Source organism: Lampris incognitus, chromosome 7, assembly GCF_029633865.1.
Source record: "Lampris incognitus isolate fLamInc1 chromosome 7, fLamInc1.hap2, whole genome shotgun sequence".
Lineage (NCBI taxonomy): Eukaryota > Metazoa > Chordata > Actinopteri > Lampriformes > Lampridae > Lampris > Lampris incognitus.
Window position 1 is genome coordinate 67,361,468 of NC_079217.1, and position 23,654 is coordinate 67,385,121.

The following is a 23,654-nucleotide window of genomic DNA, read 5'->3' on the forward strand; positions in this document are numbered from 1 at the left end:
AATGGGCCTCTATACACCTATGTAGATATTGCACCAAAAACCAGACATTTGCAGCTAGAATAGTCATTTACCACATTAGCAATGTATAGAGTGTATTTCTTTAAAGTTAAGACTAGTTTAAAGTTATCTTCATTGAACAGTACAGTGCTTTTCCTTCAAAAATATGGACATTTCAATGTGATCCCAAACTTTTGAACGGTAGTGTATATAAAAAAGCAGACACAACACAGCTAATGTACATTACAGTTACACAACATGTTAAAGGTGCGTTGACATTACACTCAAATGAATAACAGGATGGGGCCTCTTAATGGATTGTGGTAGTGAGTTCCATTGATGCGATGTGCCAAAGGAGAAGACGACCTGACTAAATGCAGTTCTCCTGAGTGGGATTGTGCAGTCCCTTCTAGCTGCACCTGTAGTAGCTCTCTTTGTGGTAGATTTGAAGTTGATGCTCTACCTCTGTGGTTACTCCAGCTCTGCACATCACCCCTATTCTTGAAAATCGGTACCAGTATACTTCTTCTCCACTCCCCAGGAATCCTCTCACTTTCCAAGATTGTGTTAAACAATCGTTAAAACTCCACTGCCATCTCTCTTAAACACCTCCATGCCTCCACAGGTATGTCGTCAGGACCAGCTGCCTTTCCACTCTTCATCCTCTTCATAGCTGCCCTCACTTCCTCAACACATTCTCCATGCTTGTCAGCACATTTCCATTTCAATCCTTCATCACCCTAACCTTGCTGCTCGGTCCCTCTGTCTAGCCAATCGATACAAGTGCTTTTCTCCTTTCTTAGTTTCTGACCTCATGCAACTCACCATACGCCTGTTCCTTTGCCTTTGCCACCTCTGTCTTCACTTTATACTGCATCACCTTGTACTCCTGTCTACTTTCTTCATCTCTCAGACTATCCCACTTCTTCTTTGCCAACCTCTTCCTCTATGCTTTGCTGTACTTCCTCATTCCACCACCAGGTCTCCTTGTCTTCCTTCCCCTGTCCTGATGACACACCAAGTATCTTCCTAGCTTCTCCCTCACTATTTCTGCAGTGGTTGCCCAGCCATCCGGCAACTCTTCAAGATCAAGTTCAAGTACTTTATTTGTCACATGCACAGAAACACAGAGTAAAACATGCAGTGAAATGAAAGCGGGTACTCAGTCTGTCACTGTGTGAAAAAAAGACATAGGCCTAGTATATAAAGATAACAGACAAAAGATCAGTTCATTCTTAAGTCAAAATAAAGCAAACAAAAAATAAATACCTAGCTGTTTCAAGTATGTGAAAGGTCATATGTTGAGATATCATATGGCCTGTGGATAGAAACTTCTCTTTAGTCTCTCTGTTTTGGCCCTAAGACTACAGAGGCGTCTACCAGACCCCAATTGTCTGAACAGTCCATTGTTAGGGTGAGAAGTGTTGCTCGTGATCTTCGTGGCTCTCGTCCTCACCCTTTTGGTGTAAGTGTCATGCAGGATGGGGGGGGGTGTGTTCTGGAACGCACCACTCTGCTGGTCAACTTGGTCACAGGCAGAACAGTTTCCATACCAGGCGGTGATGCAACCTGGTAGGATGCTCTCCACAACCGAGGAATAGAATGTCTTCAGGATGGAGGGTGAGACCTTGAATTTCCTCAGCCTTCGGAGGAAGTAGAGCCTCTGTCTGGACTTCTTTAGATTGTGCTGGGTGTGAAGAGTCCAGGTGAGGTCCTCAGCGATGTGTACACCGAGGTATTTCAAGTTGGAGATCAGGGATGGAAATTAGCACCAGCTGCACGCCAAATGCGGGTGGATTTGCGTATTGGCGGGTGAATTTGCTCAACCTACCAGCCACGGTGGTGGGTAAAGAAAAGTAGCAATTTGTGACGTACTGAATCGCGAATCTGCCTTATTTCCCCCCCTATGACCCGCCCTACTCTGCCTCTGATTGGCTAGTACTTGTTGCCATCGTTGGTTAGCCAATCAGAGGCAGAGTATAGGGACGCTTGTCTTGTGAGTCTGCTAATTCACACAGACACTTTTGAATACGAGGAGAGAGCCAGAAAACACAATATGGTGTTACATCGCAGTGGTTAAGAGGTCTGCAGAGAAAACATCCCAGGGGAGACACAGGTTAAAGAGGCGAAGACGAAATGAAAACTTTTTTTTTTAATGAGAAGTGGAGAATAACTGACAACGGAGACAGAGAGTCCCGTGATCGGTTAGTTTACGAGGAGACAAGCCAGACAATGTTCTGTTCGGTATGTTGTCAACACGCTTTGGATGCCAACAAGAAAGCTAACAGTTTCATTATTGGGACTAAAAACCTAAAATTGGAAGCCATAAAAGACCATGAATCATCCAAATGCCACATCCATGTAATAAAGATAGTACAGGGAGAATCGACCCCGCAGGATACCGCTGCCATGAACACCTCCCAGTTGGAGAAGATGAGCCTACTGTTTAGAAATGCCCACGCCATCGCCATAAAAGGAAGGCCATTTACAGATTACGTGTGGCAATGCAAGTAAATCGTAATTTTTTAAAAATCTGTTCACTAACGTTAGATTAAGTGTTGAATTAAGATCAGAATATAGCTGTCATGTAATGTCATTAGCTAGCTAACGTTACGTGTAGTTAGCAAGTAAATCGTCATTTACTAACGTTAGATGAAGTGTTGAAGACCCATACTGACACAATTCCTTCTACTTGTTACAGTCTTGGTTTATGTAATAATAAAGGGAATTTTGGTGGCACTGATACGCTGGTTATTTTTTGACAAATATGTTAAATGTTTTAAAGGTAGTGTACACAATTTTGAAAACCATAGAAGAGTAAACTAGATTTTGAAAATAGTATTTTAAGAGTTTAAATATTTAAAATAGCCTATTGCTTGAATATTGTAGATCTTGTTTTATTATTTATCACATGCAGTTACACACTGCCGGTTAAAACAAGAAAGGGGCTGGTAAAAAAATTGAGTGGCTGGTAGATTTTGGAATCCACCAGCCACAGTGGCATGTGGACAAAAAAGTTAATTTCCACCCCTGCTGGAGACCCTCTCCACAGGTTCCCCGTTGATCTTTAGTGGGTTGTATCCTTTCCCCTGCTGTCTCCTGAAGTCCAGCACCATTTCTTTGGTCTTGCTGATGTTCAGGGTCAGGTTGTTGAACTGGCACCATTGTGCCAGGTCATCTACTTATTTCGGATAGGCCTCTTCGTTGTTGTTGGAAATCAGGCCTATTACCGCTGTGTCTCTGCACATTTGATGATGGAGGTGGAACTGTCCGTGGCTTTGTAGTCATGTGTGTAGATGTTGTACAGCAGAGGGCACACAACTCTGAGGAGCACCAACACAGGTGCTTGCCCTAACCACCTGGGGCCAGTCAGTGAGAAAGTTGTACACCCAATTGCACAACGGGGTGTTGATTCCTAACGACCTCATCTTCGTGACCAGATTAAGGGGGACTATAGTATTAAATGCTGAACTGTAGTCAGTGAACAACACACATACGTAGTTCCCTCTCCCCCATCTAGGTGGGTTAAGGTGGTGTGCAAGAGGTTGGAGATGGCATTGTCTCTGCACCTGTTGTTTTTATAGGCAAACTGGAGTGGGTCGAATGACTCCAAAGATGCTGATTTGTAATCAGTCAAGTCACCAGAAGTCATCCCTGCATTGTAGGCGATGGTGCGAGCTGTTAATGCCTATCGAACCGCTCTATCAACCCTTGGTTTTCTGTTCAGGAAGATCTTAATCTTGACAGTCGGAATGATAGCATTTGTTAGCACAGAGATCTAACTCACTGCTACTTCCATAAACTCACTGACGTTAGCTGAGGTCGTGCGGAACATCTCCCAATCAGCGTTCTCAAGAGCGTCCTGCAACATGGCTTCCGACTGATCAGCCCAGTGCTTCACCTCTTTCGTCACCAGGGATTGCCTTAGGATTTTTTGTTTGTATTTTGGTAGGAGGAGGATAGCGGCATGGTCTGACTTGCCGAAAGGCTGGCAGGGAGATGGCTTTATAGCTGTCCATAAACTGCGTGTAGCAGTGATCCAGTGTATTTCTTCCTCTCGTGGGGAAGTGAATATGTTGTTTAAATTCTGGCATGCCCCAGGTAAGATTTGCTTTGTTAAAGTCGCCGACCACTATGAAAGTAGCCCCCAGATAGTGTTGTTGTTGTTTGTTTATCACCTCCTGCAGCTCGGATACGGCAGTGTCAGTGTTGGCTTGTGGTGGAATATAGACCGCTGTGATGATTACTGATGTAAACTCGCGGGGCAGTCAGAATGAACGGCACATGATGGTTAGATGCTCCAGGTGGGGAGAGCAGGACCGAGAGAGAACGGTAACGTTCCTTGGGTCAAAACCACTTGGTGTTTGTCATGAAGCAGACTCCCGCACCTTTGGATTTGCCGGACTCCTCTGTTCTATCCATAAGGACAGTGGAGAAGTGTTCAGCTGGTGTAACTGTGTGGTCCGGTACGGTGGGGGTCAACTAGGATTTGGTGAAACACAGGATGTTACAGTCTCTAATGTCCCGTTGGAATTGTATCCTCGCTCTGATGTCATCCAGCTTATTCTCTAATGATTGAACATTTGTGAGTAGGATGCTCGGCAAGGGTGGGCGGTTTGCCTGGCTCCTCAGCCTGTTTCTGACCCCAGCTTGTTTTCCTTGATGTTTTTTGGCCCTTCTCCTGATCCCTGTGTAATCTTTCAAAAGTAAACAGTCTTCATTCCTCTGGCTGACGCTTCAGGGAATCTCTGCTGGTAACCCTGTTGCGGTCCCAGGAAACTGATTTGTAATCTTTTGAAAGGGTATCACGATCATATGCGATGATATTAAAGATAAATTCGGTAAAACCAGAGTCCGAAATTAACACTCGCGACACGCCAAATGTGAGTAGATTTTCTGATTGGCGAGCTAATCTCAGAAGCCTACCTGCCACATGGTGAGTAACAAAAAAAGTGAAATCCAACCACTTAACCCTCCCCCCATCTCTCACGCTCTCTCTCCTTAGCAACAGCAATAACATAGCAACATCAATAACAGAAACTAACCAGTCAAAGTGCATTAGAATGTTGCTAGATGCTACTGGCGGGTAACATTACGCACACACTAGAAGAACAACGACAGCAGCACCCGTCTAACTTGGTACTAGCCTACTCTATTCTTTTAACTAACGTTAGCGAGTAACACCAATTATGTGGCGATATTTAGAAGGCACAAAACCACCATCAAAAAGACAATGATGCCCCGAAGAGGAGGAAGAAGCCACCATCACCACCAAACCGAAAAATAAGAAAGTTTAGTAGAAAGTGAAGGTATGACGATAAAGGAGCTGCGAGAGGCTGGCTGGAGTATAATGCACAGACCGTGATAATGAGTTGCTCCGTCTGTCGCCAGTATGCCAAAAACCGCAGCAATTCATTTGTCGTCGGTAACAAGATAATGAAGGTAGAAAACATCAAGGAACATGAGACTTCCAGATGTCACTTTACCTGTATGAATGCCTCTCGGGCTCAGTCAAGAGCCTCTTGTTGCAACATCCTCCGTAAAGGCGCTAATAGCCATGTCCGAGCAGACCAGCATGAAAATGCAGAACATGTTTAGGATTGTGCATGCCGTTGGCAAGAAGGCCAGACCACTCTCTGACTTTGAATGGATGTGCGAGTAATTGAATTTAGTTGTCATCTCAAAATATCCTTATACAGCGTAAACAAGGTGCTGGCTGTAGCTAACGTTAGCCAGCTAGCACTAGTATGTGACACCTAGCTTGCACTAACGTTAGCTGTGTGCTTGCCTCAACACCACGAAACAGGTTAAAACTGACTGAGGGTCCTAGGGTCCGCGGTGGTGTAGCGGTCTAGGCATTGGCTTTGTGTCGATGCAGTTGCCCACTGGGGACCGGGGTTCGCGCCCCGGTCTCGTGGGATCCGACTATGTCCGGACTCGGTGAAGCAGCAATAATTGGCAGCGCCGTCTTCGGGAGGGGGTCGGATTCGGCTTGTGTTTGTCACATGAATGCGTCTCTGTGTGTGTCGGAAAAAGCAGTGGATCGGCCTGGATTTGCCTCGTCACAAGAGTGGCGAGGCGTCTCCTTCGAGACTGCTGGCCGGAGAGATGCAGTTGGCAAACGCATGCAGTACGGGGGTGGTTGTTTGAACTAAAATAGGGATCGATTGGCCACTAAATTGGGAGAAAAGGGGAAAAATCAGAAATAAATTTATAGAAAAAAAAACTGACTGGCAGTTCAACCTCAACTCAGACACACTCTGGGATCTACTGATGGTGCAACTGTCATCTTCCGAGATCAGGCAGTATGATCCAACCAGTGCTGTTGATCTGTGGCACCAAGACTCTGTCAGGAGCAGGAGGCCAGACTTCATGGACGGTGCAAAGAGAGTGGCTCCTGTAGATTGAGAAGTAGTCTGGGACTAGGGATGGGCATGTGGAGCACTCGAGTAGTTATAATAATACTGCAAATAAAACATGAAGTAATACTTGTAAAATTTTATCTTTTAACCACTGACTAATTTTACGTAAAAATATTTTTGCTTCTTGTCACATTTTTAAAAGCCTTTATTCAACACAATACCTTATTCTCTCATTGATATGTACTGAAAACGTATGTATGGCACAAAAAAGGCTACTAGTTATTTTGGCCAGTAAAAAATATGCTTGGCCAGTAGATTTTTTTCATCCACCAGTCTCCTTGGCCGGTAAGCAAAAAAGTTAATTTCGGACCCTGAAACCATAAGAAGACATAAAATAAGACACGGTCTAGACGGAGCAACCCCAGTTGCGTCTGGTCTCACCTGTGCACTTTCAGTACCACCCAGTGTCTTTCTTAACTACTCCCTGAACTCCACACAGCAGTCTTCCTTCTTCAACTTCCACCATTCGATCCTTGGCTCTGCCTTCACTCGCTTCCTCTTCTTGGTCTCCAAGGTCATCCTACAGACGACCATCCGATGCTGCCTAGCTACGTTCTCATTACATTTTTTACATTACATTACGGTCATTTAGCCGATGCTTTTATCCAAAGCGACTTACAATAAGTGCATTTAACGTAGAAAATCAGGAGAACTACTAGTCATCAGAGGTCATAAGTGCATCTAAACAAGCATCTAAGAGCAAAACCAGTGCTAAAGTAAAAGCGCAAGAAAGAGTTGTTTTTTTTATGAGTGAATACAATAAGTGCTAAGAACAAGTAACAGGGTAGTAATTCTTGAAGAGGTGAGTTTTCAACCTGCGCCGAAAGATGGGCGGCGACTCCGTTGTCCTGACATCAGTGGGGAGTTCATTCCACCACTGTGGGGCCAGGACAGAAAAGAGCCGGGACCGGGTTGATCAGCATCAGGGGCCTCTGAGCAACGGGGCAACCAGGCGTCCTGAGGCAGCAGAGCGAAGTGGTCGGGCGGGGGTGTAGGGCTTGACCATGGCCTGGAGATAGGAAGGAGCTGTTCCTTTCACTGCCCTGTAGGCTAGCACCAGAGCCTTAAACTGGATGCGAGCAGCTACTGGGAGCCAGTGTAGGGACATGAGAAGGGGAGTTGGTTGGGAGAACTTAGGGCGGTTGAACACCAGACGAGCTGCAGCTTTCTGAACAAGCTCCAGAGGTCTGATGGCTGACGCCGGGGCACCAGCAAGGAGGGAGTTGCCGTAGTCCAGCCGAGAGAAGACCAGAGCCTGGATGAGCACCTGTGTTGTCTTGTCGGTGAGGAATGGGTGAATCCTCCTGATGTTACAGAGGAGAAATCTGCAGGAGCGAGCAACCGATGCAACGTTTGCAGCAAACAACAGTTGGTCGTCCAGGATCACACCCATATTCCTCACAATCCGAGTTGCTGTCACCACGGTGTTGTCAGTGGTGATGGCCAGGTCTCGGTGCGGGCAACCTTTCCCCAGGAGGAACATCAGCTCTGTCTTGTCCAGATTGAGCTTCAGGTGGTGTGTCGCCATCCACTCCAAGATGTCAGTCAAGCACGCAGCAATGTGTGTCTCTACTTGTGTGTCAGAGGGAGGAAAGGACAAGATCAGCTGGGTGTCATCGGCATAACAATGGTGAGAGAAGTCATGCAAGTGAATAACAGAACCCAGGGATGTCGTCTACAGAGAGAAAAGGAGAGGACCCAGAACCGAACCCTTCGGAATGCCTGTAGTCAGTCTGTGAGGCTCCGACCCAGATCCCCTCCATGTCACCTGGTAGGAGCGACCGGTCAGGTAGGATGCAAACATTGAGTGCAGAGCCTGTGACACCCAGCCCCTTGAGGGTAGAGAGGAGGATCTGGTGGTTCACTGTGTCGAACGCAGCTGACAGGTCCAGGAGTATCAGGACAGAGGAGACAGAGTTTTCTTTGCAGAGTGCAGCGATTCTGTCACTGCAAGGAGGGCTGTCTCTGTCTAGTGACCCACCCTGAACCCAGACTGGTTGGTGTCCAGGAGGTTGTTCTGGTGGAGGTACAAAGAAAGTTGGTTAAAGACAGCACGTTCGAAAGTTTTGGATAGAAAGGGTAGAAGGGAAACCGGTCTGTAGTTTTTGACGTCAGAGGGGTTAAGTGAGGGTTTCTTGAGAAGGGGGGTGACTCAAGCAGTCTTGAAGGCAGATGGAAAGCATCCTGCCTGGGGGGAGGTGTTGATGAGGTGGATTAGAAAGGGAAGGAGTTCAGGTGCTATAGACTGAAGAAGAGGGCAGGGGATCAGGTCAAGGGAGCATGTGGTGGGGCGACTGGATGTGATGAGGTTTAGGACCTAGTCGGGGTAGAGGGGAGCGAGGTGGGATAGGGTGGGACGTGAAGAGGTTGAGGGAGTGTGCAGAGGGTGGGATAGTGCAAGCAGCACTAACCGGGTGGTGAGAAAAGGAGGATCTGATGTTGTTTACCTTCTTGTCAAAGAAGTTAGCGAAATCATCAGGGAGAAGGGAGGACATAGGAGGAGGAGGTGGGGGTCGAAGAACTGTAGAGAAGGTTTCAAAGAGTTTCTTAGGATTAGAGGCAGAGGATAGGATTTTAGAGCGATAGAAGGCTGCCTTAGCAGAAAGGGAGGAGGAGAAAGTGGAAAGAAGAGAAGTTGAGAAGGTCCTCTGGGAGTTTGCCTTTTCTCCATTTGCGCTCTGCCACTCCCCTGTCACCACCTTGCAGTCTCCAATCCCTTTCAGATCACGCCTTCTACATAAGATATAGTCTGCCTGTGTGCACTTTCCTCCACTCTTGTATGTTCAATAAATGCCCCCCCCCCTCGGTCCAGGAATGTTCATTCACTCTTCACATAGATGGCCTCTTTGACTCCCCATTCAAACCAGCGTTCCTCCCTGTACATCTGTCACAATCACAATCTTACAATGCTATGATTGAAAACATTCCCAAATCCTTTATTACACACACATATATATCTTCTTTAGTATACATTGGCCATTGAAACTGTAGTTAATGGTCACGCCTATTTGCATATGAAACTGATCGTTCAAACGTGTTAGCTCTTCACATGTCAGGCCAGGACTCCACATTCTATACCCATCTACAGGCCAGTGGCCACTCTTTCAGGGATGAGGATGTGCACATCTTTGATAGGGAGGAATGCTGATTTGAATGGGGAATCAAGAGGCCACCTATGTTAAGAGGGAACTACCATCCCTGAACTGAGGGAGGGGCCTACAAGTACATCTGTCACCCACCATCTTACAATGCTGTAATTACAACTATTCCCCAACCCCCTGTGAATAGTACACATGACCATTGTAACTCTAACTAATGGTCACACCCATATTTGCATATGAAACTGGTCGTTGGTTTGGGTCGTTATACCACTGTGTTGTTTATAAGGGTGGGGACACCTGCAGTCAGGTGAGACTGAAGAGCTCACTTAGATGATGATGAAATGTATCTGTAAATAAACGTTGTGTCCAGATGAACTAATTCACCTTTCTTTGATTGTCTTACCAGGATTATTGAGCATGCATCAAGATATGATAGCTTCCTCTACAAATACCTGACAGTTCACTAAATTCTCATTTGACTGCTCTGATGAAGATGGAAAACAAAATGCCATTATTTTTCCTTGCAACATACTACCACACTAACCCATGAAAAAAACTTGAATCTTCATGCTTGTAAACGCTTTCATCTATTTAACACTATCACGGAAAGTTGAATCACTTCATCTGGACATGACGTTTATTGACAGATACGTTTCATCACACATCCATCAAAAAGACATGCATGTTAGGGTTAATACTGCTGTCTGTGGCCCTGACCGAGGCATGGCAAGATGAACTGGAGTTGGTCCCCGGGTGTTGCGCAGTGGCTGCCCACTGCCCAGGATGGGTTAAATGCAGAGAATTTCCCCGCGGGGATTAATAAAGTATATCAAAGTAAAAAAAAAAATTTTAAAAAGAAAAATCCAAGTGATGTCTTCAGTCACTACCCAAAGCTCATGACCATAGGTGAGGGTTGGAACGAAGACTGACTGGTAAATTGAGAGCTTTGCCTCCCAGCTCAGCTCCCTCTTCACCACAACGGTCCGGTACATCGTCCACGTTACTGCTGATGCTGCACCAATCTGCCTGTTGATCTCCCGCTCCATCCTACCCTCACTCGTGAAAAGACCCAGAGATACTTGAACTCCTTCACTTGAGGCAACAACTCATCCCCAACCCAAAGGGAGCAATCCACCATATTCCGGTAGAGAACCATGGCCTCAGACTTGGAGGTGCTGACTCTCAACCCAGCCATTTCACACTCAGCTGCAAACCACCCCAGTGCACGCTGGAGGTCGCATTCTGATGAAACCAACAAAACCACGTCATCTGCGAAGAGCAGAGATGCAATTCTGAGGTTCCCAAAATGGACACATTCCTCACCTTGGCTGCGCCTTGAGATCCTGTCCATGAATATCACAAACACAATCGGAGACAAGGGACAACGTTGGCGGAGTCCGACGCCCACCGAGAACGTGTTTGACTTTATGCCGAGAATGCAGACATAGCTCTCACTTTGGTTATACAAAGACCGGGTGGCTTGTAGCAACTGCCCCGGTACCCCATACTCCCGCAGTACCCCCCACAGAGTGCCCTGGGGTACATAGCCGTAAGCCTTCTCCAAGTCCACAAAACCCATGTAGAGTGGCTGGTCAAACTCCCATGCCCCCCTCAGCACTTCTGCAAGGGTAAAGAGTTGGTCCGTTGTTCCACGGCCAGGATGGAATCCGCATTGTTCATCCTGGATCCGAGGTTCAACAATCAGTTGGAGCCTCCTTTCCAGCACCCTAGAGTAGACTTTCCCTGGGAGGCTGAGCAGTGTGATGCCCCAATAATTGGAGTGCAACCTCTGCTCCCCCCCTTTTTTTTTATGTCATCTTGACTTGTCATCTTTTCATGTCAACTTTTACGTCATCTTGACTGAAATTATACAATCTGTTTTCTTTGTGCAACACAAAGTGACAATGGTGAAAGACCTTTCATTAAAATTCTAGAGTTAAAACTTCTACTTGTCTTCTACTCATAACTTCAGTGTGGTGTCAGTTAAGATTAGAATCAGCATCCTGAACAGATCAGGGCATTTCTGCTTGTTTCTGTTACCAGTTATACATTATTCATAAAAGCTGTTTGTTATTGGAAGCAGTAACTGGGAGCTAAATAGTTACAGGTAGAATCTGTGACTTTTCTCACTGTTGTGTCCATTTGAATGTGATGTGGTTGTGTTGGACAGACAGTCAATATTCCAGTTGAACAATGTTGGGATATCAACAGTTGGATATAGGAGGGACTGAGAAATAGACCTTTTTCATACTGATTTTCTGGGACTACAAACAAGATGATAATCCTATACATAGAAAGGACCGGCGGCTGTAGGGAAGGTTTTCGGTGTGGCACTGTAGAGCAGGATGAGCACCGCTGATTTCTTGAATGAATTTGTTCCCTGCTGATCCCATAATGCTTTGTGTTTTCAGACCGCGTGGTGGTGGCGGGCCTGGCGGGCCCCGGAAGCAGAAGGAGCTGCCGACAGAGCCACCGTACACAGCTTATGTGGGCAACCTGCCCTTCATCACCGTCCAAGGAGACATTGACGCTATCTTCAAGGATCTCAGTGTCCGCAGTGTTCGCCTCGTCAGAGACAAAGAAACAGACAAGTTCAAAGGTCAAACAGTACACAGAGCACACATTTGGACGAGGAACATGTACTAAATATAGCTGTCATTTCTTCATTACACATCTCTCTGCCAGTGTTGGTTATGGTGTTGTGATGTCACCACCAGCCAGTCACGAAGTACAATGTCCTTCAGATGAGTGTACTGGAAGAACATTCATTCATTCTCTCACACTTTCTCTAGTCCCTGATTTATTTTTCTGTTCTGACCAAAAGAGAGGACTCATGTCAGCCTCACATTCTACATGCTTCCTTTGGGCTTATTCTGGTCCTTGATGAGGTGAACTGCAATTTAACCATTTGTTTGTGATTTTCTTTCAGGTTTTTGTTATGTAGAGTTTGATGACTTGGAATCCCTAAAGGAAGCTTTGACTTACGACGGTGCTGTGAGTACCTCTTAAACATGAGTATTGTAGCTCTGCTAGCAGTTTCTGGGTATTGTAGCAGTATCATGACTGTTTTGTTTTGTTTTTTTGTTTTTTGTTTTTGTAGTTTCCGAACACTGTGACAACTGTTAGAGCAGTGTGAACTACTTTGTAGTATTTTCACCATGTAGTGCCGATTTCATCACTGAAAAGATTTCAGCAAAGCTCTGTGTTTTAAATCAGCGGCAGTTTGTCAAATAGCTTTGTTAGTAAACTTTCTCTGATTCTTCAATATTTGATATAAAGTAATATTTAATAATGTTAATAATATTAAATTGTTATAATTACTCAATTATTATTGTTAATCATATTAGATTATTATTATTATTATTATTCAATAATTATTAATATTATTGATTATACAAAATTATTATTATTAATAATAATAATAATAAATTATTATTATTATGGATAATAATATTTAATAATATATTGTGGTGGACATGGGGGGCAAGCCGGAGCGGGTCTCGGTGGACCATCTCAAGCCTGCCTATTTGGACCTGGGTGGGCCGGTCGAACTGGCCCTGCCCTCATGGCGTGGACGCCCCCCTTCTCAGGCCCCTGGCCCAGCCTCGGCCCCTGCCACGGCTCCGACTCTGTCCTCTGCCCCTGCCCCCACCCCCATACCCATTCAGCGCAGCCATTTTGGTCGCCTGGTCCGCCCCCCGAGATGTTGGCGGTTTCACTGAAGACTGTTGTGTTGCATTTTTTCATGATGTTGAATTCTGGGGGGGCCTGTGGTGATACACAGATGAGGGTAGATTCACCAGGGGCTGCTGCTCCTTTAAGGCGGACATTTAGAGTGCTGACGTAGGCACTGCAGAGGGTTTCCGGGGTGAGCCATGTTTGCAGCAGCCTAGTGGTTAGCAGGTTGCCACGAGAGATTGTGCTGTATCAGTGTTGTTTTGTGTGGCGAGTAAACGGAATTGACTCGACTCGATCTCTCCGTCTCCTCATTCCTGCACTCCCACAATATAATATTTGATATAATGCTGATTCGGCGGCACAGTGGCGCAGTGGTTAGCGCGGTCGCCTCACAGCAAGAAGGTCCTGGGTTCAATCCCTGGGGTAGTCCAACCTTGGTGGGTCATCCTGGGTCGTTCTCTGTGTGGAGTTTGCATGTTCTCCCCGTGTCTGTGTGGGTTTCCTCCAGGGGCTCCGGTTTCCTTCCACAGTCCAAAGACATGTACGTCAGGTGAATCGGCCGTACTAAATTATCCCTAAGTATGAATGTGTGTGTGTATGTGTATATATGTATATGTTGGCCCTGTGATGCCCGGCGGCCTGCCCAGGGTGTCTCCCCGCCTGCCGCCCAATGACTGCTGGGATAGGCTCCAGCATCGCCGCGACCCTGAGAGCAGGATAAGCGGTTCGGATAATGGATGGATGGATAATACTGATTCTTCAATATTTCAAACCAGTCTGTCGGCTGGTCTTTTCATAGAAAGAGCAATGATGAACCAGTCTTCCTGTCTCCAGGACTCAGTTCATACCCGTTACTGAAATTCTTCTCAGGCGGTCATGTCACAAACACACAGATTAAAATAAAGGTGTGAACGCCTTCAAACCGAATTGAGGGTCTGATCACCCAAAGTGCATGTGGATTTGGTCAGAGATGCATGTGTTTCCTAAATAACCAGGACTGCACTCCTAACGTGCCCAAGTGGACATGCATATTGGTATTTTCATGTGTCTTCCATTTCCATGGCTTAATTTTACAGCAAATTCAGGGTTTCTCAACACAGGAATTTTACTAAACAAAGATTAAAGATAAATCTAAAATCTGGGCTCCAGCCACCTGTGACCCTGAACACAACAGTGTCTAAAGAAAACAAATGAATGTACTGATGAATAAACCTACTCATGAACAAATCACAAACTTATAATATTGCAGATTTATGAATGTGGCTTGTCATACAGGTCATATCATAACCTGAAAACAACCTTCCTGCTGCCAGTCTGACTGGACATACTTCCTGCTGCCAGTCAGACTGGACGTACTTCCTGCTACCAGTCTCGGTGAACGTACTTCCTGCTGCCAGTCAGACTGGACGCGCAACGTAAATGGCAGCACTTTGTTAGTTAGGTATGTTGTGTTTTCTAGGGCTGCAGTCAACCAAAGCAAATCTTGGTCCACTGATGTCCTCCCTACCCCTCGACCAATTGACTGGTTGTGGGGAAAAAAAATCTGCGCGTTATTGTCTCTAGATTAACACTAGAACGACCAAGATGGTCATCGTGACCGTTTTGCATTTTCAAAGTTTAATAACTTTGTGATTAAAAAGATACAGACACTGCATATACAGTGCAACCGGAAAGTATTCACACCCCTTCACTTTCCCCACATGTTGTTATGTTACAGCCTTATTCCAAAATGGATTAAATTCCTTTTATTTTTCTCATGAATCTACACACAATACCCCATAATGACAAAGTGAAAAAAGTTTTGTAGAAATTTTTGCAAATTTATTAAAAAATAAAAAACGGACATATTGCATGTACATCAGTATTCACAGCCTTTACTCAGTACTTGGTTGAGGCACCTTTGGCAGTGATTACAGCCTCAAGTCTTCTTGGGTATGAAGCTACAAGCTTGGCACACCTATATTTGGGGTATTTCTCCCATTCTTCTCTGCAGGTCCTCTCGAGCACTGTAAGGTTAGATGGGGAGCGTGAATACTTTCCGGACGCACTGTATGCGCATTAAAATTAGTTTTAGATCAATTGCACAAAAAAGTTATATAAGCTCTACCTAAAATGACCATGGACGGTCAACATGACTGTCTCATAATCTGCGCGTGATGTTGTGCGTCCTGTCGGTATTTATGACGTGTGTTGGTCGCATCACTTCCTTGGTGAAGTTCATTGCTCTGCCCTATAAACACAGTAGCGCCCTCCAGTGCAGACAAATAGTCTAAACTTGATGTGTGATTATGCCCAACATGTCTGGTTACAGACGCCGTAACAGACACACCATGACTACCACTGAGGCGCTGCAGTATTTACAGGTGTTGGACAGCAGCCATTTAAATTGTTTAAAAATAGTTTAAAGTTGTTAAAATGTTAATTTTGGTGTCAGTTTCCTAACAGACATACTAACGCATGTAAGGCATTAATATCTCTAATGGGTATTTATCTTGACACAATATAGAGTTTGAACACCGGCCGTCATGTTACCGTCCATGGTGGTTTTAGGTAGGAGTGAAATCCCGTTCATTCTGGTCGTTCTTAAATGCCAAGGTGTCATCAACAAAGAGCGTCCTGATGTGGGTGTTGGGTCTTCCCAGATGAGAGAGGCTGTGTTTACAGCCATACAGACGGCATCCTCGGTCGGTTTGTTTGCCCAGTAGGAAAACTGGTGTTGGCAGTTGACATGACCATTATTTCTCAGTGGGGTACATGTGATATGGTAACATATTACACCATGTTTGAGGTACCAGTTTTGTGGTTGTCATATACCTACGTACAGCACTTTGTAGCTGTTGCATAGGACACTACCAGCACTTGACTCATCCCACACAGAACTTTTCTGCTCTTTTGTTTTTTTAATTCTCCTTTTTTAATTTTTTTCGGTTCTTTTTTGCTTCCATTGCTGCTAAAAGGCAAATGGACGCCGCGGTTAGTATGGTGAGAGTCTAGTCTGCTAGCTCATTGCTTTAAATATGTTCACATTTTAGAGAATGTAGTTAATATTTTCCTCATTTATTATTTCACCTGCCAGCAACCCATCTGCTGACCAGGCAGCCAAGTCATAAAAATTAACTGCCAATATAACTGCCTGCAGACATAACTGTGATCCGCGCATAGCCGAGAGGCAGAGAAACACGCCAGTGTGTCAGTTGTCCAGACAGAGTGAGAAGTGATGACGTTCCGAGCATTAAATTGGAGTAAGTTATGTCTGACAGACTTCTGTTGTGGATTAGCTTTGGAAAATGAGAACCATGCAAGATTTCCTTTTGTATCAAGCACATGTTACTTCACATCGTACGGCCTGTGATGTGAGTATTGCACATGCGTACATCGCGATGACGATGCTAAAACAGTATATCGTGCAGCCCTAATTTGAACAGGATACAATAATAGAGTTAATATATTTGTCTTAGCCAGGGGTATTACCATCAGATAACCAGGGGTATTACTGTCAGAGTGAGAGGATGCTGGCGTGTATGTCACCTTTTCTCAATCTGAATCAATTTGTGCTTTTCATTGCATGTAGGGTCTGTTGTGGATTGTTGACTGTCTGTCACATCCTATTTTATCCCAACACTTTGCAGTTTTTGTGTTGCCAATAGTTGATCGTTGTACCCCTGCAGCTTGTTTGCTCACCTACTTCGCTGACCAGCTTTTAGCTTGCTTTGCATGCTAGTGATCCACCGGCGTACTCAACTAATCATGGATTATCCCCTCTGGTACACCCTGACCGGACCATTCTCTTCCACTATCTCAGGACTATCCCTGACCTCTGTTTTGGACCTGTCATACTGTTTTGGCTTCACTGCTGCCTCGCATCTGTGGTCCAGCACTGAGTGCCTTCTCTCTGGCTACTGGCTTCAGTAGCTAACTGCTGCGCTTCTGTTGCTGATATGGCGTTCATAAAATAATTTGCATTCGAACATCCAAACCTCAGCCACCACATCACTCCAAACTGCCTCGCTGACACTACTTCCCCCGGACTCTTGCGTTGCCCCCGCTATGTCTACAGGGCCTCCCGATGTGAGTTTGTTTACTCTGATCATGCTATTCCATCTGTGCTGTCTGACTGCCGTTCTATCGCACTGCGACATTGACGTCATCACAACAAATTACTTGTTCACTCCGACAATCTGAAGCCCCTGGTTTGTGTTGACAGTGTCACTCCTCTCACAGCACCTGCCTCAGCATATATGAGCAACACTGCTACATTCATGTTACTGAACACTCGCTCCTTAAACAATAAAGTACTACTCATCCATGGCATCATCATGGACAGGAAAATTGACTTTCTATGCCTAACTGAGACATGGCAAAATCAGCAGGACTTCGTGACACTAAATCAAGCCACACCCTCAGGCTATGTGTACATGCAGAAACCCCGTTCCATGGGTCATGGTGGTGGGCTGGCTATTATACTTCGAGCTGACAGTCTGGTTAAAGAACTTCCAGTACTATGTGTCTCCTCATAGAAGTGTGTTGCTTTCACGCTAGCTGTGTCAGCACAGCTCCAGATGGTCCTTGCTTACCCCCCCCCCCCCCAAAGTCTTCACTACCTTCATGTCTGAGCTGTCTGAACTACTCGCCTTTGTCTGCTCTATGTCTCCATCTATACTCCTGTTAGGTGATTTCAGTATCCATGTGGACTCCAGTACTTGCACGTTTGCCACTGAATTCCTGTCATTACTGGACTGCTTTAACATCACACAGCATATTCAAGGTCCCACTCATGCCAAAGGTCACACTATGAATCTGGTGTGCTCTACTGGTACAACTCCCCTCCATTTGAAGTGCCTTGACCGTGCGATAGCCGACCATCATGCCATCCACTTTGCTGTTCCTGCCCCCCTGCCCAGGCAGCACACAAAACGTACCATCATGTTCAGGAACATCAAAACAGTGAGTGCAGTAGCTCTGGCCGACATGATAGTGTCAAATCTAACCTCAGATCCCCCTAACACTTTGATGGATAGCCTGGTAGCCCCCTACAATGCAGCATTATCCATCAGCCTTGACTCTTGCCCCCCTCAAAACCCGGTCTGTCTCCTTCTCCCATCCTGCCCCCTGGTTCACCACCAAACTCCGTATCATGAAGGCCACTAGTCATCGACTGGAGAGCCTCTATAAAAGGTCTGGCCTCACTGTCCACCTTGATGCCTTTAAAGATCACGTGAAGACCTATAAAGAAGTTCTCTCCCAGGCTAAAATGTATTACTACTCTACTATCATTGGCAACCAGTCAAATCCCCCCAGAACCAGAATATTGTTCTCCACCACCAACTGACTACTTTGCCCCCTTGATGCCACCCACCCCACCCCCCACCCTTCTAGTGCCTCTGACATCTGCACCAAGTTCCTGGATTTCTTCCAGGCCAAAGTGGATTCTGTCCACCAGCAGCTTCTGGTACCTGCCCCCCCCACCATGCACCTTAGTTGCAGGATGTTGCTCCTCCCGCTTGTGTACCTACCTAAGTGCTGCCTCTCCTCTTTCTCCCCTTTGGATGCTTCTCAAGTTGCTAAGTTGGTCACCATGGCCAAGGCTTCCACCTCTTCCTTGGACCCCATGCCCACAGTCCTGGTCAAGGCACGTTTTCCTACCCTGTGCCCCATAATTGTAGACTATTATCAACTCCTCTTTGGAATCTTGCATGGTACCCTCCAGCTTCAAAATGGCTGCAGTCACCCCCATCCTCAAAAAGCCAGGCCTGGATCCAGATGACCTCACTAACTACCGGCCAATCCCAACCTTCCATTTCTCAGTAAAATCCTAGAAAGAGTAGTTGCTGCCCAACTCTGTCAGCACATGTCCAACCATGCGCTCTATGAACCCCTCCAATCTGGCTTCAGAGCACACCACAGCACGGAGACTGTCCTTATCAAAATCACCAGTGACCTCCTCGTTGCTGCTGATTCTGGCCACATCAGTATTCTCGTCCTCCTGGATTTCTCTGCAGCCTTCGACACTTTCCCACACCATTCTCCTCAACCACTTATCTGAATACATGTGCCTCACTAGTGTAGCTCTCCCATGGTTTCAGTCATATGTCACCAACAGGAAACAGTTAGTCACCATCAGAGACTCCAGTTCCTCCCTAGCCCCAGTCAACCAAGGTGTGCCACAAGGCTCCGTGCTTGGACCCATCCTCTTTACCATCTACATGCTCCTCCCTCCTCCGCCACCACGGTTTAAGTTTCCATTGCTATGCTGATGACATGCAACTTTATCTCCGCACTAGACCATCCTCTCATTTCCCCCCACAATCCCGTTAACTGCCGCCACCAAATAAAAATCTGGATGTCATCAAATCTACTCAAGCTAAATACCATTAAGACTGAGCTCATGTTTGTAGCTGCCAAGGTGCTGCTCTGGAAGGTTGGAGATGTTCTCCTCTCTTCTCCTTCACCTCCATCCCCAGAAGTCCGTAACCTTGACGTCATTCTGGATTCCACCCTCTCATTCCAGTCACACATAAAATTTGTCACCAAATCTGCTTTCTTTCACCTCAAAAACATTCCAGACTCCGGCCATTACCCTCAGACTCTAAAGCCTATGGTCTGTAGTCTTTTGATCTTTGTTTTAATCCTTTTTTTATCTAGTGTAAAGCATCCCTGGTTTCCTTGAAGAGCATTATACAAAACTAAGTTGTTGTTGTTGATATGCATCCCAGTGAAGAGACAGGTAACGAATTTCATTGCTCCAAATCTTGCCTCGACTTCTTGAACTGGGAAACAAAGTTTGTTTTTTGTTATGACCAGCTCGCAGGCCACAACATAAGACGGAGACACATGCCAAACTCATCAATAAAAAACTGAAATTAAACTAGGCAACAAAGCTAATATAATGAAATATGACCAGACTTGGTACAGTGGTTTATGTAGGTTCTGGGACAGCGGCCAGGTGTTGCCAGTTAATTTTTGATGGCATCTCTGCACCACCCATCCCAGGACCAGAGACACTGGAGTCATTCTAACTGCACACCTCACCACTGTCACATTGCCGTCATACATATCCTGCACCACTCCTACATACTTCTCTACCACTCCCGACTTCCTCATACAATACCACACCTCTTCTCTTGGCACCCTGTCATATGCTTTCTCTAAATCCACAAAGACACAATCTAACTCCTTCTGGCCTTCTCTATACTTCTCCAACAATGTAGCTGCTTCTGGTCTTTTTTATACTTCTCCATCAACATTCTCAAAGCAAATATCACATCTGTGGTGCTCTTATGTGGCATGAAACCATACTGCTGCTCGCTAATCGTCACCTCTCCTTTTAACCTAGCTTCCACTACTCTTTCCCATAACTACATGCTGTGGCTGATCAACGTTACACCTCTGTAGTTACTACAGCTCTGCACATCGTCCTTATTCTTGAACATCGTTACCTGTACACTTCTTCTCTACTCCTCAGGCGTCCTCTCACTTTCCAAGATTAACAATCTAGTCAAAAACTCAGCTGTCATCTCTCCTACACATCTCCATGTCTCCACAGGTATTTCATCTGGACCAACCGCCTTTCCACTTTTCACCCTCTTCATAGCTGCCTTCTCTTCATCCTCACTAATCCACCCCATTTCCCGATTCATTATCCCCACATCATCCAATCTTCTCTCTCTCATTTTCTTCATCCATCAGCCCCTCAAAATACTCCTTCCATCTCTCAACACACGCTCCTTGCTTGTCAGTCCATTTCCATCTCTATCCTTTATCACCCTAATCTGCTGCACATCCTTCCCAGCTTGGTCCCTCTGTTTAGCCAATGAGTGCAAGTCCTTTTCTCCTTCCTTAGTGCACAACCTCTCATACACCTCGCCATACTTTTTTTTCCTTTGCCTTTGCCACCTCTCTGTTCACCTTACGCCACATCTCCTTGTACTTTTGTCTACTTTCTTCATCTGACTATCTCACTTCTTCTTTGACAACCTCTTCCTCTGTATACTTTCCTGTACTTGCTCATTCCACCACCAAGTCTCCTTGTTTTCCATCTTCTGCCCAGATGACACACCAAGTAATTTCCTAGCTGTCTCCCTTCCCATTTCTGCAGTAGTGTCCCAGCAATCTGGCCACTCTTCACTACCACCCAGTGCCTGTCTTAACTTCTCCCTGAACTCCATACAACAGTCTTCCTTCTTTAAAATCCACCATTTGATCCTTGGCTCTGCCTTCACTCCCTTACTTTTCTTGATCTCCAAAGTCATCTTACAGACCACCATTCAATACTACCTAGCAACACTCTCCTGTGACCACCTTGCTGTCGCCAATCTCTTTCAGATCTCACCCCCTGCATAAGATATAGTCCACCTGTGTGCACCTTCCTCCACTCTTACATCACCTTGTGTTGCTCCCTCTTCTTGAAATATGTATTTACCACAGCCATTTTCATCCTTTTTCACAAAATCCACCACCATCTGTCCTTCCACATTCCTGTCCATGCCATTTCCTTCACCAACATGCCAACTGAAGTCTGCTCCAATTACCGCTCTCTCCTCCTTGGGTACCCTCTCCACTATTTCATCCAACTCACTCCAGAATTCTTCTTTCTCTTCCATCTCACACACAACTTGCGGGGTTTATGCGCTGATAACATTCATCATCACACATTCGATTTCCAGCTTCGTACCCATCACTGTCCGACACTGTCTTCACCTCCAACACACACTATTAACATACTCTTCCTTCAGAATTATCTCTGCCCCATTTCTCCTCCCATCCACACCTTGGTAGAAGAGTGTGAACCCACTTCGATGCTCTGGCCTTACTCCCCTTCCACCTGGTCTCTTGCACACACAGTATGCCTACCTTCCTTCTCTCCATCATATCAGCCAGCTCTCTTCCTTAACCAGTCATAGTGCTACCATTCAAAGTTCAAATCTCACTTCCACACTCTTAACGTTCCTCCTGTCCCGCTGCCTCAGGACATGCCTTCCCCATCTCCTTCACCCAACAGTAACATAGCTTCCACCGGCACCCTACTGGCCAACAGTACTGGTGGCGGTTGTTGGTAACCCAAGGCTCAACCGATCCATTCTGGAAATTTTATTTATGATCTGCATACTTGATTTGGCAAAGTTTTTACGCTGGACACACACACACACACACACACACACACACACACACACACACACACACAAACAACCCAAGCTAACAATATGTTATACAAACATTAAAAAAAAAATCACATTTATGTTCCATAACCACCTTTTAACCCCCACCCTACGTTCTCAGCAACTGGATCATAGATGCTGATTTAAGAGGAAAGAGGCCAGGGGCATCTGGGTGGCGTAGCAGTCTATTCCATTGCCTACCAACACAGGGATCGCCAGTTCAAATCCGTGTTACCTCCGGCTCGGTCCGGCATCCCTGCAGACACAGTTGGCCATGTCTGCGGGTGGGAAACCGGATGTGGGTACATGTCCTGGTCGCTGCACTAGCGCCTCCTCTGGTTGGTCCGGGCGCCTATTTGAGAGGGAGGGGCAATTGGGGGGAATAGCGTGATCCTCCAACGTGCTACGTCCCCCTGGCAAAACCCGGTGGAAAAGAAGCGGCTGGCGACTGCACATGTATCGGAGGAGGCATGTGGTAGTCTGCAGCCCTCCCCGGCTCATCAGAGGGGGTGGAGCAGTGACTGGGGCGGCTTGGAAGAGTAGGGTAGTTGGCCAAATTTAACTGGAGAGGAGGGGGAAAAAAGGAAAGAGGCCGTTTTGTAATTTCACAGCTAGTGTTACTTTTTCAATAACTGGATAATTCAGCTGAAGTTTATCGAATTTTTTTTCAAAGAAACGAATTGGCTCATCAACCCCTGAGTCATCAGATTGTAACAATACTTCACCCGCCTTCACATAACTCTCATCCACCTCAACTTTAAAAAGCCTATCTCATTGGGGAGCAGCCAAAATGGGAGCCTTAAAGATCAGGGCTTTAACACTCTCAAAAGTCTTTTGGCACTCTGAAGACCACACATATTTTGCTTTAGCTTTCAACAGGCTAGTTAAGGTAAAATTCCTACAGGAACACCTGTAACAATGAACTAATCCCCAAAAAATACATGAGACACTTTTTAGTCACAAGTGGAACATAGTCATCAATAGCCTGCACCCTTGCATGGACTGGACATACTTGGCCTTGCTCCACCAGACGACCCAAATAAGTAACTCTGCCCTTCACAAGCTCACACTTGGCGAGGTTAACAGTTAAACATGCATGTGTCAAACGGTCAAGTGATGTCTTAATGCAGTCAAGATGGACATCCCAATCCTCTGAATAGATGACTACATCATCCAAGTGCACAGAGCAACCCTCCAGATCCCCAACAACCGTATTTATTAGCTGATGAAAGATTGCTGGCGCATTCGGCCAACCAAAAGGTGCATTGCCTTATATGAATACAAACCTGTGCTCATAATGA

The 23,654-nt window shown here is 45.8% G+C and overlaps 1 protein-coding gene across 4 annotated transcripts in view; it reads left to right on the plus strand.

The window, feature by feature from the left end:
- The window catches only part of eif4h (eukaryotic translation initiation factor 4h), a 63,778-nt gene that overhangs the window by 19,498 nt on the left and 20,626 nt on the right, over window positions 1–23,654 (plus strand). For all 4 annotated transcript variants that reach the window (XM_056283405.1, XM_056283406.1, XM_056283407.1 and 1 more), the window contains exons 2-3: window positions 11,932–12,119; window positions 12,450–12,514. In XM_056283405.1, the coding sequence (XP_056139380.1) occupies window positions 11,932–12,119; window positions 12,450–12,514 (253 nt within the window). The remainder of the gene's footprint in view (window positions 1–11,931; window positions 12,120–12,449; window positions 12,515–23,654) is intronic.